Below are 19,327 nucleotides of genomic sequence, written 5' to 3'. Positions count from 1 at the left end.
TACAATTTAGAAGACGTTGTTAGGAGGTTTTAAGATACCTTGCCATCGGCAAGCGTTACCGCAACTCAAGTAATTCGATTGTGGATGGCAGTGTGTAGAAGATGTTTCTACGCAATCCATGGCGGAGGGTACATAATCTTCGGCGTGGCCGAACTTACGGCCATATATACTTGTTTCTGGTTTTAACAATGCATTACGGAAATCTCAAAATGGAATACAATTTAGTACAATTTTCACTCAATGTAGTTAATTTTTCCCATTAATAATTTACTTTTTTTGTTGAACTTCTGTTTTGGATCAACTAATCATTGGTTTTCAATATGCTTCAAACCTTTTGGTTATGACTTATTTTTATTTTGATTGCTCCAAATTTTGTACCAAAGTTCTTCAGTACCCGTTATGCTTAGGAAATGCCAACACAAATGCATGAAACAAGTGCCAGCTAGCGGTTAGATGGACCGACCGCAAACCCACAAAAAGCAAAAAAAACACGTTAAAACAGATGATGATGAAGAAGCAGCAAAAGCAGCAGCTAACACCAGTGCAAGCTACCACCATTGATGGTCGTTAAGCAACGAGTGCCAGCCGATAGCGAATGTTTAGTATGAAAACGACTTTCGTGCGCAAACGACGTATTGAGCGGAAATCACAAAAGAAAGAGAGAACTAAAAATAAACCTATCAATAAAACAAACGTAACTCAAAGTAACATAAACGGCAAAAACACGCAGACAAGACGGATGGATACGTTATGTGAAGAAGATTTGAAAGAAAACCAAAATATAAACAAAGTGAAGTTTGTTTGAATGAAGTTTAAAATAACAACAACAATGAGATTTATTTTAAAATAATAACAACAAAAATTATTATACAGAAAAAGTAATAATCTAAGAGAAAAAAAATTAAAAAAAAAAAAATTACTACAAAAAAGTTACAAAAAATTAAAAAAAAAATTAAATTTAAAAACAACGTAAACATCTAAAAATTATTAATTCATACATCTACCGGCTTGATGAATTTATAAATGATCTGAGGAGCCTTAAGTCGTCAAGTTTTCGTGTTGTTTTATGCCTTTTTGGTGGCTAGATTTACATTTTGGCTTTACATCACCATTCCTCGTTGCCAGTGCACCACTTAAAAAATTCACTCAAGTGTAAATCTCTAGGAAACAAAAACAAAAAAAAAATCTGTGAAATAAGATCTTTAAGAATTAAAAAACAAAATAAATACAAATAAATAAAAAATTGTACTTAATCCGCCACTACATACACATTTCTACGTTAAGTACGTAAATTGCATTGCACAAAAAAAACGCAAAACAAAAACATTTGTCAGCAAAGTTAAGGAGTGATAGTGCATAGCTCTGATTTCAGTGTCTGGTGTTTGGCGGGAGAGGCTTCATATTTTGCTTCTTGGTTATTGTTAGTGTTGTGTTTTTTTTTTTGTTTATCTTGCAAATATGTCCCACAAAAAAGATGTAATAATGACGTCCATGCATACGAAACTGAAACAGCAACATTCGAAACCCATCTTGAGCCCCACTCGATCGCTTGACGAAGGTTTTGAAAGTGATCCGGATCGGGTTTCAACGGATTCAGAGCATCCAACAAGTGGAACGACAACGTCGCCAACAAATAATACCAACACCAATGGCATCCCATCCAACACCAGCAGTAACAATGCCAACAGCAATACCAGCAGCAACAATATTGGCAACCCAACAATAGCTGGAAATGCTAATGCCAACAATAGTAAACAATATAGCCATGCCCAACAACAACAACAGCAACAGCATCAGCACAGTCATCAATTACATCAAAATGCTGGTTCTAATCTGGCCCAATTGTCATCAGCCGCCACAGGCGGTTTGTCAGCCAATGGTGATTTGTCAGCGACAGGTGCAGCATCATCATCCTCATCATCATCGACACCATCATCATCCTCCTCTTCCTCCACAACGGTTACTGGTGGGAGTCATGTATTGCTCACAAAATCCATGGATCTATCAAAAAATCGTATAATGGGAGCCATGGGTGTACCACAGATAACTAGACGCACAAATATTACCAGTTCGGCCATACAACAACAACAACAGCTATTGGAAAAGTTATTCAAGGATCGTCGGGGATCCAATGAGAATAATAAAATATTTCTTCAGAATACAGCCCTGAGAGCGGCTTTAACGGCAACGCCGGCCTCAAGCTCCAGCAATCAAACCCAAGCATCCTCTTTGCATTCACATAGTCCCCATGTGGGTCTAATACAGGCCACTAGTAATAATTCCTCTAGCATGAGTGGTTCCCCACAAACCACCCAACGTTTACAATATCAAAAGCAACGTCAGCCAGTGGTAGCTTCAGCTGCAGTGAATAATCATCGATATACTTCTGCAGGCACAAATTCCACCAGCAATAGTGGTTTTCGTCGAGCCAAAACTCGAGCCATGTCACCCTCAGCTTTGAAGACTACAAGTGGAGCTGTGGGTGGTGGTGGTATCATAACACCCAATTCCCGTAACACTCGTTTGCTAATGCAACGTGGTGGTGCAGCCATACGTTCCCACTCTGTGGATGCCATTTCTCGTCAACGTCATGGAGGTCTTGGCATGGGCTATGATCCCTCCAACGCTTTAATACTAAAACATGAGGGTCCTGGTAGTACCGCTACCAATACGGCCACACGCATGCAACATTACAAATTCCCCGGAACTACTGCTAATAGTACGCAGCCCACCCTTCCGCCAGGCGTTAGTAACACCAGCCAAGCTCTACTTGTTCAACCCATCTCAAGTGCAACATTGGCTGCCAATGCAGTGGCCTTACCGCCAGCCACAACCGTTTTGAATCCATCCAATGTGGTCGGTGATGCCGCTGCTGCCCTGGTGGCAGCAGCTGGTGGATCACCGGTTATTGCTTCAGCCACAAATAGTTTGTATACATTTTATCCAGCCGAGGGTAATCTACAAGTATGGCAATCCGAATGTGGTGATTTGACATATAAGTCATCGCGTAATCTACAAACGCATAAGGCACCAGTTTGTTGGACTCAGTCTATACCAAGGCAAACAAGACGGTAAGTAAGACACTACCAATTTCTGAACCAAAAAATTTTTTAGCCCATACAGGTATATATAGAAATCGTTGAAATATATATTGTATATATATGTTCGTAGCTAAAATTAATATCGCAGTGTGCGTGCTCTTAGTCTAATTGAGGGTATTGCCTCAAAAATACTTGTATAGAGTCGAGAAGACGAGAAAAAACAAAAATCGGAGAAAAACTGCATCCATAAGTACGAGGGCCACTGGCATAGGATTGAAAACATTAAAATGTTAAAAATTTTTACACTAACATTAATTAGCGTAATTTCTTCAGTAGGCCTCCTTGAAGGCATTCCTATTGTTTCTATCTACTACGCTTACCAAATTCCTCTTGTTCTTATCTACCATATATATTTGGGAATTATTTTGATTTGGAAAATATTTCAGATAATTACATATAATAATAATTCAAGCAAGAACAACTAAGAACAAATAATTTTATATAGCTAGAACGTCTTCATTGGATTTATTCCATATCTTTTGTTCTATTTGCTATATTTACTAGATTCCTCTTGTCCCTATCTACTATATCAATATTGGACGCTGAACATGTAACTTGTTTGTTGTAACCATGTTATTTTTTCGAACATCGTGTATCTGTTTTCGACAACCATTTTATGTTTGACGAGAAAACAAAATTTTTGCTGCAAAAAGTTTCCCATCCAAATATAACGCTTTGCTCTAGGAGGTGATCATATACCGTGGGAACCTAACTGGGAAAATTCTAAGCATCCAACGATGTCCATCTGTTTGTTTGTTGTTTGTACTGCAGCCTTCAATATTGAAGCTATTGTGGTAAAATTTTGCACAGATTCGTTTTTTGCATGCAAGTAGATTAAGTTCGAAAATTGACCATATTTGTCCATGTTTTGATATTGGCCCTATAAAAACCGATCCTATCGATTTCACTTCTTAAGCAATGTCGCAATGTTCTTGAAATTGAAAATCTAGAAGAATTTTAGGCCGTTAAAGAGATGCGTCAAATTTGGTTTATATTGGTCAATATTTTAATATAGCCACCATATAGACCGAACTACAGATTTAATTTCTTGAGTATGACTTCTTGATGGCATTGAAGTCGAAATTTTCAACTGACTTGACCGAAATTTTAAATCTAAATATATTTTTGGTTCTTAACGAGCTGCTCCATTTTGGTTTTTACACCTGCATGTTTTGGTATAGACCAATCTCCCGATTTGATTGAGCATTTAGAGACCGAAATTATTATCCAAGATCTAGAGTATTTAAGTCCCTAAGAAGTATGCTAGGATTTGATTTATATCGGTCCATGTTTTGGTAAAGCCACACGCAGAGAAGGAATATGATCACCTCAAACATGTTTCAAGAGCAAAATGTTATTTTTGTATGGTGACCATGTAACATGTTTGTCACTAAAATGTTATTTTCTCGTCAAATATAACCTGTTTGTCGAAATCAGATACATGATTTCCGAGAAAATAACATGGTTGCGAAAAGCATGTTACATGGTCACCACCCAAAAATAACATGTTGCTCTTAAAACATGTTTGAGGTGATCATATTCCTTCTCTGGGTGCACATATATCCCCATCTCCCAATTTGACTTCTTGAGTATCTATACGTCGAAGTTCATTCGATTTACTTCAAATCGAAACCTTGAGGTATTTTAGGTTCTTAAAAAGATGCGTAAAAATTTGGTTTATCGATATAAGCAGTGTTTCAGTGCAACCCCTATATCTACCATACTCCCAATTTAACTTCCTGAGCATTTAGATTTCCCAATTTTCAAATGATTTGTTTAAAATTGGGAATCTGGACGATTTCTATAAACTTTCATTTAAGGTCACACAAATTCATTCGTCGATTTGATGGATTTTTTCCGTCGATAAACAATTATAGTTGCTCATTTCATATTCCTTGGGCAGCGTGCAGATGTAAGTCATCAAGTCACGGTTTTACACTGTACTTTTTTCATCGAAAACAAAATTTAAGCAAGTCGCGAAAATTCTTTTTATACTTTCTCGTATTGCCTCTTCTATTAACCACTTGTTTGAGGATGTATATCTTAAGACAACTTTTAAACCGCATCTTAAGCTACAAACATTCTACGCTTTCAATTTGCCCCTTTCCAAACTACCCTCGTATAAGTAAGTAAGGTAATGTTTTTTGCCCCAAACTTAAATTAATTAAAAGCAATTTATTTCTTTGCAGTATTTAAGGTGCTTTTCTAGACTAGACATTTTTTTCTTTTGCTCTGCTTTTATTTCGCTTAGTGGTGCGAAACACATTCAGGGCAAGAAATCAATTAAACAGTAAAAAAACCAACTTCACGCAAAATCCATAAAACCTATTTTTTGGGGCGTAATGATGTATAAAAAAACGTGGAAAAACAAAAATTCTCAATAATTGGAAATTTTGCCAAAGTTGTCTACTAGAAACTCTTATGTGACACCAGAGTATTACAAAATTTTCCTTGTTTATGAAAATGAAAAAATAAATTTCCTCAACCTGTTAGAATTTAATATTACTCTATGTCTGAATCAAAACTAACTCAAAACTTTACGACGCCAATTCATAGGAGAGCTTAAAAGTTTTTATTGTCGTTTTTTTAAGTACACTGAAAAAACAGTGAACCCACCAGGAAGAAAACTTTCGGTTAATTTTAGAAAATTTTGAATATTTGTAGAAAATTTTAACTAAACAGTATTACAAACGTTGGCATCACGCCGATGTCATAAAAATAAGTAAATATTTTTTGACAAATTCAAGAAAATTTATTAGACATAACTAAGTTTTTGTACTTGTTAAAGAACATTTTGTAGTTTGAAGGAAAAACTTGGACTTCAAAATTGCAAGAATGTCTTTAGTGACACACGAAGTTCATGATGGACGCATTTTTGGTAAAATTTGCAAATTTAAGAAAATTCTGAACTATTTTGTGGAAGACAAGAATTTAGTTAATCTTTATGCTCCATTTGAGTATATTTTTTTCCTCGCTTTTAGTTAATTTAACGAACGTACACAAAAATTATTAGAGTAAAGGAAACATTCCCCAAACATAATAATTCCATGAACTAAAATAAAGTTAAATTGGCTTTAGTGAAATAGAGAGGTCTATTTTTTTTGAGTGTAGATTTACTATTAATAGGCATTTTTTAAAACTGATTTTTTCCTCAAAACTCAATTTGCTATATATATTTTTCTTATTCTCTTGTTGACTTTTCTATTAAGGCTTGGTATCCATGTGATGGTGTGGTTACTTGGCTATGTGGAAATAACATTTAATTAAAATTTTCTGTTTTAAGACGGAACCCATAGCCTTATTTTTGTTGTTGAGTTTTCGGTTTGGCATCTATTATTTGCCGGTTACGCACGCCATAAGGGTTAAAACAATTTTTGAAAAGTTGTTTGGCATTTTTTTTTGTTTGTTTTTGGAATTGTGTTTGCTATTGCCATAATTCGTTAATTAGATGGTCTAGAAAATTGTTGAAATTTTTCCTATGGGGCCAAGAATGCTTAATGATTACCACAAGCGGTTATGGTATCAACTATACATAGAGATTTTGGGGGATTTTCTTAAAAGGGAACATATTCAAAACATATATTAATTTTGGAAAGATTCAGTTGTGAATGACCCATATAACTAAAGCTCTAGGCTTGGTTTTGACATTTTATTGTTGTCTGAGAATAATTTGTAAATTTTGTTTTGCTTCTTAATTTGTGATTTTTTGGGTTAATATTATTTTGCTAAAAAAAAACTCAATATACATATTAGAAAAATAAATCACTTTAAACCATATGCTTAGCTTGCTATTAGCATATTAAAAAAATAAACTTAATAAGAAAATTGTTTTGCGGAAGATATTATAATACAAAACAAAAGACTTAAGCAACAAACGTGCTGCCTTATCGAAGACAAGCATCGTTTATTTCAAAAGATAATCAAGTAAAATGGAAAATAGCTTTTAATTGTATATTATTATTTCATAAAATAAGACTGTTTTGGTTATACCAATTAAGATATAGATAAAAACATATTATAGAGATTGAACCTAAACCTAATATTCATTGAATATTCGGTTATATTATGCTAAATCAGCTCATTGTATTTCAACTCAATTGTATTTATTAATAAATAAGGATTTAGCGGAAGATGTCATATCTAAACCATGACACAATTCCTCTATTATGAATTATAAAAAAAACACAGTTGATGAAATAAAATAAAAACACAAACCAAGTGAGGAAAGATGATTTGATAATTAGAACAAATAACAAAAGATGAGACTGTATATATTAATCGAAAGAAATATAAATTTAAATGAATTTAGATTATATTCAATCGATTCATTTGCCGAATATGACGAAGATTTGTTAAAGAGTGAGATTCCCAGAAAAGAATATACGGGAATCTTCCCTCAATTTTTTCCACTTTCGACAAGTTCTTTTGGACAAGTCTTGGAAAATACGGTTTTTGGTAGCTATATCTGAACATTTATAAATATATAAGAAAAATCAATCAAAAAACTTGAAAAAAAATTAAAAATTTTACCCACGCGGGAATATAAACCGGTGACGATTGGCTTTTTCACTTCCATGGATGTTCTTTTTTAACAAAATAATGCATAAAAACATTCAATAAAAAAATCGCTGTGTTCTTAGTTTTGTTTTTTAATTTTAAAAATTAGAAGATAAAACAAGAAATAAAAATGTAATAAAAAAATTAATGAAAATATTTCTAAACATAGAATCAGGTACAATTAAGTAATCTAAAGAAGTCTAAAATAACGGAATGGTACCAAAAATTGTAGATTTTATATCGTTTGGTAGATTGGTACAATTCTTGATATTTTGGTATATTTTGCAACGTGGTACTTCATAAATTTCCTATAAAAATAAACTTTTAACAAATAAAATTGTGACCAAATTTTCTATAGAAATAAAATTGTGACAAAATTTTCTATAGAAATAAAATTGTGACAAAATTTTCTATAGAAATAAAATTTTGACAAAATTTTCTATAGAAATAAAATTTTGACAAAATTTTCTATATAAATAAAATTTTGACAAATTTTCTATAGAAATAAAATTTTGACAAAATTATCTATAGAAATAAAATTGTGACAAAATTTTCTATAGAAATAAAATTTTGACAGAATTTTCTATAGAAATAAAATTTTACCAATATCTTCAATAGAAATAAAATTTTGACTAAATTTTATAGAAAAAAATCGCCTATGTTCTTAGTTTTTTATTTAAATTTTAAAAATAAAAGTGTATAAAAGTGTAATAAAAATTGAGTAGTCTAAAGGAGCCTAAAATAACGGGTTGCCACCACGGTTGCCGGTCTACCAAAAATGGGTGCTTTGGAAGATTTGGAAGAATAAACTTTTGACAAATGAAATTTTAACAAAAATTTCTATAGAAATAAAATGTTGACAAAATTTTCGATAGAAATAAAATTTACCAATATTTTCTATAGAAATAAAATATTACCAAAATTTTCTATAGAGATAAAATTTTGACTAAATTTTCTATACAAATAAAATTTTGACAAAATTTTCTATACAAATACAATTTTGATAAAATTTTCTATAGAAATAAAATTTACCAATATTTTCTATAGAAATAAAATTTTGACAACATTTTCTATAGAAATAAAATTTTGACAAAATTTTCTATAGAAATAAAATTTTGACAAAATTTTTTATAGAAATAAAATTTTGACAAAATTTTCTATAGAAATAAAATTTTGACAAAATTTCCTATAGAAATAAAATTTTGACAACATTTTCTATAGAAATAAAGTTTTCCCAAAATTTTCGATAGAAAAAAAAATTTTGACAAAATTTTCTATAGAAATAAAATTTTACCAAAATTTTCTATAGAGATAAAATTTTGACTAAATTTTCTATAGAAATAAAGTTTACCAATATTTTCTATAGAAATAAAATTTTACCAAACTTTTCTATAGAAATAAAATTTACCAATATTTTCTATAGAAATAAAATTTTACCAAAATTTTCTATAGAAAAAAAAATTTGACAAAATTTTCTATAGAAATAAAATTTTGACAAAATTTTCGATAGAAATAAAATTTACCAATATTTTCTATAGAAATAAAATTTTACCAAAATTTTCTATAGAGATAAAATTTTGACTAAATTTTCTATACAAATAAAATTTTGACAAAATTTTCTATACAAATACAATTTTGACAAAATTTTCTATAGAAATAAAATTTACCAATATTTTCTATAGAAATAAAATTTTGACAACATTTTCTATAGAAATAAAATTTTGACCAAATTTTCTATAGAAATAAAATTTAGACAAAATTTTTTATAGAAATAAAATTGTGACAAAATTTTCTATAGAAATAAAATTTTGACAAAATTTTCTATATAAATAAAATTTTGACAAATTTTCTATAGAAATAAAATTTTGACAAAATTTTCTATAGAAATAAAATTGTGACAAAATTTTCTATAGAAATAAAATTTTGACAAAATTTTTTATAGAAATAAAATTTTGACAAAATTTTCTATAGAAATAAAATTTTGACAAAATTTCCTATAGAAATAAAATTTTGACAACATTTTCTATAGAAATAAAGTTTTCCCAAAATTTTCTATAGAAATAAAATTTACCAATATTTTCTATAGAAATAAAATTTTACCAAAATTTTCTATAGAGATAAAATTTTGACTAAATTTTCTATAGAAATAAAGTTTACCAATATTTTCTATAGAAATAAAATTTTACCAAAATTTTCTATAGAAATAAAATTTACCAATATTTTCTATAGAAATAAAATTTTACCAAAATTTTCTATAGAAAAAAAAAATTTTGACAAAATTTTCTATAGAAATAAAATTTTGACAAAATTTTTTATAGAAATAAAATTTTGACAAAATTTTCTATAGAAATAAAATTTTGACAACATTTTCTATAGAAATAAAATTTTGACAAAATTTTCTATAGAAATAAAATTTTGAAAAAATTTTCTATAGAAATAAAATGTTGACAAAATTTTCTAAAAAAATAAAATTTCGACAAAATTTTCTATAGAAATAAAATGTTGACAAAATTTTCTAAAAAAATAAAATTTTGACAAAATTTTTTATAGAAATAAAATCTTGACAAAATGTTATATAGTTCTAAAATCTTGACAAAATTTTCTAAAGAAATACAATTTTGACAACATTTTCTACAGAAATAAAATTTTGAAAAAATTTTCTATAGAAATTAAATTTTGACAACATTTTCTATAGAAATAAAATTTTGACAAAATTTTCTATAGGAATTTTAACAAATTTTTCCATAGAGATAAAAAGATTTTTTGTTGGTAGTTTTTTGGTAAATTTTTTCCCTCACTCTGTTAGATTATTTTTGGCTCGAGTGGCAACCGTGGTTGCCACTATATCTAACTTTACCTATATTTTGAAAGTTCTCTTGATTATCGAAATGTGCACTATTTTCGCATCATTAGTTAGGAATTGAAACTACTTTTTTTAGAAGCTCTTGTTTGCTGCGCAACTATATGTACTAGACTTTCAAATTTCTTTTTATAATTAGCCCTGTTTGGTGTAGCAAATTTTTGTTTTTATTACTAGTACAATTTAGTCCAGCAATGGCTGAAACTTGCTTTCATATCTAATAATACTGATTGATGCCTTAACATATTCCAACTTCCCTTCATACCAGCTAACTATGTGCGTCTGTATATCTACTGTCATATTATCTGAAAATTGGTAAATTTTGGCAATTTTTCACTCATCTCTCTTTTATAAAGGGTAGCTGACACGAGGAGTTAAAAATTCATAATTAATAAGAAACACATTTTATTTATTCCGATGGCCAAAATGTATGGAAGATATCTACAGTTCACATTTGCTTGATGTGTATGGCTTTCTTGACTCTGAGTCGGTCAAAAAACGCAAAAAAGGAACATGATTTTTTAATCCTTACCCACAGAGAAGGAATATGATCACTCCTAATATGTATCAAGAGCAAAATTTTAATTTTGTTCCGGGAACACGGAACATTGACGATATGATCATATTCCTTATCTAGCAATACACCTAGGTTCTATAAAATTACAATTAGGATACAGATATCTCCGTTATGTCGAAAATCGAAATTATAATGGATACATCAAAGTAAACAAAAAATCCATTGATGGAAATTCGTCAAAATAAGTCTTAGCCTACATTTGAAACTTGCTTTCGGTAAAGAGAACTTTAAATTTTAGATCTCCAAACTTAGACCCAAATATTTTTCTTATAAGATTTAGACCGCTTAGCTTCTGAAAATTGGTTTCAACTTTCATTTCGTAAAATATTTTAATTAATTTTCTAAAATTCAATATTTAAGCATTCAAAATTCTTTTCTCATTTATGGGTCTATGTGTCATTTTGTACCAAAAAAACAAAAAAAAACAAAATTATATATTTTATATCTAATTCATTCAACCAAATTAACAGGAGAGGTAAACTTTCGTTTAAAATGTAAATGCACAGAGAAGAAGAAAGCAGACAAAAGAGAAGAAAGAAAATAAAATTAAGATAACATCAAATATAATCATTTCTAAATTTATAATTGCTGACCTACGTCTGGTGCTCGCGTATACATGCCGTTTTTGATTTCATTTTGTTTTGCTAGAATTTTGAGAGAAAAAAAAAACAACAACAAAAACCCAAACCAATTATGGTCAATACAAAAGAACAAAAACGTGTTTAACAAATTATAGCAAATTTAGATTCCTAATTAAATATCTTCGATGTGTTGTTTTATATTTTCAGATTTGCCATCAAATTTAAAATATTCTTTTTTTTTTTTTGGTCAATGATTTCAGCATTAAGAAGTAAATGTAATAATTTCTCATTGTTGTTTAAATAATGAATTAATATTAAAATTAATTTATTTTTATTTTGTAAGTGTTTGTTATTTTTTTTGCCTTGTCTCTTTTGAGAGTACAAAATTTATGAGTAATGGTTGAAGTCACCCTTTGGCGTTTTTGCCTTAAATATGTAAAGAGAAGATATCTCCAAGCTCAACAAAAATGTTAATTATTTATAAACCCAGACAAACAATGTGGTTGGTATTATTTTTTTGTTTTGCTTTTTTCTGCTTATTTAACAACGTAATCTTGGTAACATCTGTAACTGATTGTCGTCAGCTTGAAAGTGCACGGCTTTTTCTCCCTTATGCTATTACAAAGCCTGAACGGGGAGCTCCAACGATCAGTAATAAAAGAGGGAGTGAACAAAGATTATAGGGTATTGTATGCGAACCATATTTGCACTTTCTCTTTACCACTCCATGACATTGTGACTGAAAAGTATTTATTTAATTTCCTTTGAATCTCTGTAAGGCAATTTTGTGCTGCAAATATAACCCCACTGCCTACCACACTGTAGTGAGAACTTTGGAAAGCAAAGTAATTAAAAATATGCAATTTCTTCTTTGTGATTGCTGAGACAGAGCTAACATTAGCAGGTTGTAGATATTTGTAATCCGGAACCTATGTAAACAAATTAAATATCTAGTGATATTGGATACAATTAAGATCATGGTAAGATTAGCTGTTTATTGCAGGATTTCAGAACTCCCCACACCATTAGCAGTGCCTTATATATCAAGCGGGCTGATGGACTAAAGGGGCCTTTAATGAATCGTCCAAGATTTGGCAGAAGAATTGTTCTATTTATGAAAACAAAACAGGTCTCTGACTAATACCAATTTTTTTTCAGCGGAGGTATATTATCTCTAAATAATACTGCTGATATTTCCAGGTGTGTTAAAGTCCACAAAGTGTGACACCCCAATCGGAGTCCTTTTTCAATTGCTATTGTTAGATATTTCCAAGTTTAATTTTTTTATATCTCTAAAAACTCTTCGCCCATAAATGCAAACATTTTCCAAAAAATTTTTTTTTGTTTCATAAATTATATTTTGTCAAAATATTTCTATAATTACATGGCAAAACCACAAAAAGTAAAAGTTTTTGTTTGTAGTTTTTTTTTTCATTTAATACATTTTGATTTCAACTGAAATTTTATTGCCATCATGGATGGTATGAGATATTTTATTTGTTGTCAGCTTTCGTCTTCTCCTCATTATAAAGTCAAAGACCAGCCATAAACAAACTATTGAACCCTGCATCGAGCCATATTTTTTTTGCAAATTCATTTTGACACTAATGTGCTGGGAAAACTCAAGATGATGCCTACAATCATTACTAGATGGGTTCATGCAATACTGGTCCAATATTAACATAGCCATGGGTTGGTCATAGAAAAAGAGAAAACCAATAATTTCTATTATGTCTCCCATAGAAAAAAAAACAAATAAACGGAAATAAAATTCATTCAAAGATTCCAAAGAGGAGAGATATAAAATATCACGAATATTAAAATATCTAATGGTTAACACGCTATCTTTTAAGCTGGTAATTAATCATCTATGGCAAGAGAATGAAATGTAAACTATTTCCCTTGTCCACCTTCTTCGCCGCAGAAAGCCAGTTTGCCTTGAACTGCTGTTCGTCCGTAGCAGTTTTTTTTTGGTCTTCTTTTGGTTCCGCTTGACAATAGCCCAGTATTTCTCAATTGGGCGGAGCTCTGGCGTGTTGGGAGGGTTCTTGTCCTCGGGAACCACCTGCACGTTGTTGGCGGCGTACCACTCCATGGCCTTTTTACCGTAATGGCAAGATTCCAAATCCGGCCAAAACAGTACGGAACAACCGTGTTTCTTCAGGAAAGGTAGCAGACGTTTATTCAAACACTCTTTCACGTAAATTTCTTGGTTGACAGTCCCGGAAGCTATGAAAATGCTGCTTTTCAAGCCACAGGTACAGATGGCTTGCCAAACCAGATATTTCTTTGCGAACTTTGACAGTTTTATGTGCTTGAAAATATCTGCTACCTTTCCCCTTCCTTTTGCCGTATAAACCTGTCCCGGAAGCTACTTGTAGTCGGCTTTGACGTAGGTTTCGTCGTCCATTACCACGCAGTCAAACTTCGTCAGCATCGTCGTGTACAGCCTCCGGTATCGCGCTTTGGCCGTCGCATTTTGTTTATCATCGCGATTTGGAGTCACTACCTTCTTGTAAGTCGATAGTCCGGCTCGTTTTTTGGCTCGATGCACGGTTGTAGACGATACACCCAGCTTATTTGGGGCATCTCGGAGAGAGAGGTCAGGGTTTCGCTTGAAACTACCGGCAACTCTCTTTGTCGTCTCAGCGGCTTCCGGTTTTCGATTTCCCCCCAATCCAGACTTCCTGGCTGTCGACAAACGTTCCCCAAACACTTTAATTACATTTGTAACGGTTGATTTGGCAACTTTTAGCAATTTTGCCAGCTTTGCGTGCGAGTAGCTCGTATTTTCGCGATGCGCGAGCAAAATTTTGATGCGCTGCTCTTCTTGCTTGGACGGCATTTTGACAACTGAAGAGTGAATTCCAAAATCAAAATAGGAGCAACATTCTACACACACACCGTCAAAATGAGGGGTGTTCAGGTTTTTTAAATGCAAAATTGAAAGAAATACGTCAAGTTTATATTGACCAAATTTTGACCGTATCACCCTTTAGAAAAAAATGAATGGACAAAGTGATGAACAAATATGGCAAGGGGTGGGAAGAGTGAACTAAATTGTAGTCCATTTTTGTAAAATTTACATATTGCATACAAATTAAGTAAAAGCATAAGTCATTGGCACCAAATCATTACTATGGACATATTTTGGTCCTCTTATATGGACCAAAATATGTCCATATAAGAAGGTGATTGATTTTTCACTTAAAAAAAATTATTAATACGATTAAATTTTTAAACAACCATATAATCAATCGAAAAACTAAGTCAGTTAAAAAAGTGACAATTAATTTTTAATTGAAATTTCGATTGAAACATACCAAACAAATCAGTCAAAAAAAGTCATTGAAAATAGTTAAATTTTTAATTAGAAAATTGATTGAGTTTTGCTCTCAACATCAATTAAATTTCAATTAAAAAATTAATTGAAATTTGCGAAGGAAACAATTAATTGTTTAATCAAGTGCTATTTTATGCCCAATTAAAACTATAATTGATGTTGTAATTTTTCGATTGAAGACATTTCAATTGAACAATTAATTTGGTTCAATTAATTTGGTGATTGACATTTGTTTTCTGTGTAATATTTTTGAGAACCCAGCAAAAAAAAATTGGAAGTTGTTCCTAAGGCACAACTTTAAAAGCGCTTACAAAAAATGGCCTCCCAAAAATGTTCTTTATTTTATCTACACAGTAAATTCTTGTACGGCCATTTTCTTGTAGATTCGTTAGGATTTAACTGCCAGTTAACAGAAAGAAAAATTGAAATATTTTCTCTCAGGTTAACTTTAACTGAAAAATGTTCAGCAGTTAAGTTGTTAACTGGTGTACACTGAAATAAAAAGCATTCCCTGTTCCAAAGATTTTGTCTTTACTTTAACAATTTTGGTATTGATACCGAGCCAAAGAAACGGAGAATACAAGTAAGGATACTTTGAAGACACAATTCTCTTTTCAATTTTGATTTTGTGTACTTGCTTCTAGGCAGCAAATTTTAATTTTGCGCTTTTTCAACTTTTTTTCTTCATATGCTATCAAAGTCCTTTAAAAACGTGGTAACGACAACTTTATTTTCCAAATTAAGAAATTATGCTATGTTTCACGTTAAAAAAAAAATCTTTAAAATAAAGTTTTGAAAAACATGTCCTATATTTGAACGATTTTTTGCTTTGTATACCCTATGGTGGAGGGTATAAAAAAAATATAAAAATTATATAAATATCACAAATTTGCTTAATTCACATCCAAAATACTGAAATTTGATCACACCTTAAGAAGTGATGCAAATTCAGTGCAACGACTGTTAAAATGGTGGACATCCGTCCTATGACGAGCCCATGTTAAATGCATCGCTTCTGAGCCAATTTTGCACTACTTCCGGATCCAAAAAGAACATTTTCACTACTTTTGCTGGGAAGTTTATGAAAAATTTATGTATGTGGCCCTTATATACGTTTAGTTCATAACATTTTGAGACTTACTCGGAACAAAGAAAATTTCGTTGGCCTGAGGAAAATTTCTTTAACAAATTTTAAAAATTAACTTAATCAAAATGAATTTTTGTTTGCAATAAACATAAGTTAATTTTAGTATCAGTCAACAGTCTTTTTTTTCGGTGTAGGACAAGCACTTCCGTTAGGCATACACGAGAAGTATTGGCCGTCAAACAAAAAGGAGGAGGCAATGATTTGGATATGAAGAAATTTTAATCGGTCTGCAAAATCAGTAGAATAACTTCCTTTTCTCCTACCGCTACGATACAAAAATAATAAAATAATTAAAAAAAACAAAAATTATTTTAGTAGCGCATGAATACTACTCTCGTGTTGGCAAAAATGTCGAGATAACTATAATCATCACTGGACCCCTCCAATATGTGTTGAACTAGCTATTTTTATGGCATGCTTTCTTAATTTCTACATCGTTGTTATTCTTCAACTACGCTTTAAAATATCATTTCATATTGTATTGAATGAAATCGACTGGATATATTCAAAAATGATACGCATTATGAATTTATAAACCAGTTAATGCAAAAATAAAATCTTAGGATTAGAATTTCAAATTGAAAAGAATTCGTAAATATAGATAATTTAAATGGAATTCTTTATTGTATTTTGACCAGAACAAAATATATGAAATATAAATTATAAACTTTAATGGGCAAATCATTCTAGAAGTATAAGCCTAATAACAAAATGCGCAGTTATTGTATATGGACCGATACACCTCAATTTCGGCACACATATTTGGGTGTTCCAAAATACCTCTAGATTTCCAATTTCTGGCAAATCGGGTAATAAATACAGTTTATAGAAGCCAAAGAATAAAAATCGGGAGATCGGTCTATATGGCGACTATACCAAAACAAGGACCGATACGAACCATTTTCGACACACCTCTTTATGGTCCTAAAATACCGCTAGATTTTCAAATTGAGGATAATTGGATAGAAAATACAGTTTCTAGACGCCCAAGAAGCAAAACCGGGGGATCGGTCTATATGGGGGCTATACCAAAACATGGTCTGATGGGCACCATTTTCGTCACCTCTTTATGGTCCTCAATTTTTCAAGTTCAGACTAATTGGACAAAAACTACGTTTTTTATAAGCCCAAGATCCCAAATCGAGAAATCGGTTTATATGGGGACTATATCAAAACTTGGACCCATATAGCCCATCTTCGAACTTGACCTGCCTGCAACCAAAAAACGAATCTGTGCCAAATTTCAGGACGATAGCGCAATTATTGAAGGCTGTAGCGTGATTACAACAGACAGACAGACGGACATGCTTATATCGTCTTAGAATTTCTCCCTGATCAAGAATATATATACTTTATATAGTCGGAATTCGATATTTCGATGTATTACACACGGAATGACAAACTTATTATACCCCCATCACCATTCTATGGTGGTGGGTATAAAAATACATTGTTTTTGGTAGTTTAGGAACAATTTTTGTTTTTATTTTGGTTCCCAAGGTTATAAAATAAAATTAAAAACAAAATTAGTTTAATTAAAAAACATAATTAGTCAATTACCCTTAACAATTAATTGTCTATGCTAAAACATATTTGTTTAATATTTAGTCTAGAAGGTCAGCCATGAATAAAATGGCTGTATCATCCATTGACCCAAATTATTTAGGTTGCATTTCTATGATTTAGATGAATTACGAAAATCTTGCTTTAATCCAGGTAAACAGGTTAAGTCAATGAAAATCTTGCATAATGCTAAACGACGTCATTATAGGCCCATTCAATGAAATGCATAATCATTGTGTTTATATTAGATGGAAATATATGGTATATGTGTAAGTGTTTGAATGGTCAGCCATAGAGTGCAGCTAAACAAAAGACTTAAGACACAAACATCATTGTAACAATAACAATCTATATTTGTTTGTAACAAATGAATTTTGGATTTGGTAATTGTAACAAATGAATTTGGAATGCATCTATAACACACAAATTCATAATACAAAAAAAACACGTAAAATATAAAATTTCCAGATTGCTAAATTCGATTTTTGTAATATCAAATTATTACATGGGAGGCTTTAGTATAATATCAAATTATAAATTTTGGCTGGCTTATTGCATTAACTAAAATGAACAACAAAAAACTTAGAAACATAACTAATAACACCAAACCAAACAATATCCAATTATATTTCAAGAAATTGATGATGGAATCTTTGTGCTCCACTTTAAGGATTTTTCTTGATTTAACGAATTCCACTAAAAATGAACAACGAATACCAACATCTTGAAGTCATTCATGTCATCGAACGACAGCCTATCGATGGCCATCATTATTAATTAGACAATATTTGTTGTTTGTAGGAAATATTCGAACCTAGCCATTGGCATTGCCTGACTCTTATCAATAAAAATGCATCATCAGAGCTAATATTGAAAGAAAAACAGTAATAACAAGAGCTTCAGTTTTACCATCATTCCCAACACCATTTTTCCAAGGTGTTAACAATATTTATTGTAGCCCAAGAAATATTCTCTGCAAAAGCTTTCAACATTCAAAGTCTAATGCCAATCTGGAAGAGATTAAAAATTCTTTCAAGTCAGTCATGCAATCGAAGACTATCCCAAAAAACGTACAAAGACCCAGCATACCATGATTTCAAATACTCACAATGTCTGGATTTTGACCTTGTTAATAACAATTCCTTCCAATCAAATGGGGTGCTAACAACTATTGCCAACTACGGGAAAAAATTATTAAAAAACGAACGCGAGGGGAAAAAGAAAAACATTTGCAATTTGTAGATGAGAAATGTGTGAAGCAAACATGAAAATATAATTTGTTCAAAACGATGAAGATTTGATGCCTATGGTGTTGGTGGTGATGGTATAGCACACTGCTGGGATAGTGTTTTTCTCACAAAGTGAAAGGCTTTTTCACAATGGCTATCGTCTCATTATTTATATTTCTTAAGCCTAGCAAGTGGGTATCAATATTTGCGATTTATTAGAAAAATAAACTTCATGATGACCGTCATCGTTTAAGGCAAATATATTATATTGGCTAAATAATAGAATATGAAAAAGAAAATGTTTTTGTTTTGAAAAGATTTACAGCCTGTTTTCTGTATCAACGAAATCCTGACAACACATCTAACTAT

General features: G+C 31.1%; 1 protein-coding gene across 1 annotated transcript in view; it reads left to right on the top strand.

Moving 5' to 3' along the window:
- Window positions 1-565: 565 nt before the first annotated feature.
- The window catches only part of LOC142220258 (uncharacterized), a 183,863-nt gene continuing 165,101 nt past the window's right edge, over window positions 566-19,327 (top strand). Inside the window, exon 1 of the mRNA XM_075289285.1 lies at window positions 566-3,071. Within this exon, the coding sequence (XP_075145400.1) occupies window positions 1,459-3,071 (1,613 nt within the window). The 5' untranslated portion in view covers window positions 566-1,458. The remainder of the gene's footprint in view (window positions 3,072-19,327) is intronic.

The sequence above is a fragment of the Haematobia irritans genome, chromosome 1, assembly GCF_050003625.1.
Source record: "Haematobia irritans isolate KBUSLIRL chromosome 1, ASM5000362v1, whole genome shotgun sequence".
Classification (NCBI taxonomy): Eukaryota; Metazoa; Arthropoda; class Insecta; order Diptera; family Muscidae; genus Haematobia; species Haematobia irritans.
The sequence above is the reverse complement of the archived record's forward strand: the minus strand, read 5'-3'. Positions and strand labels throughout refer to the sequence as shown.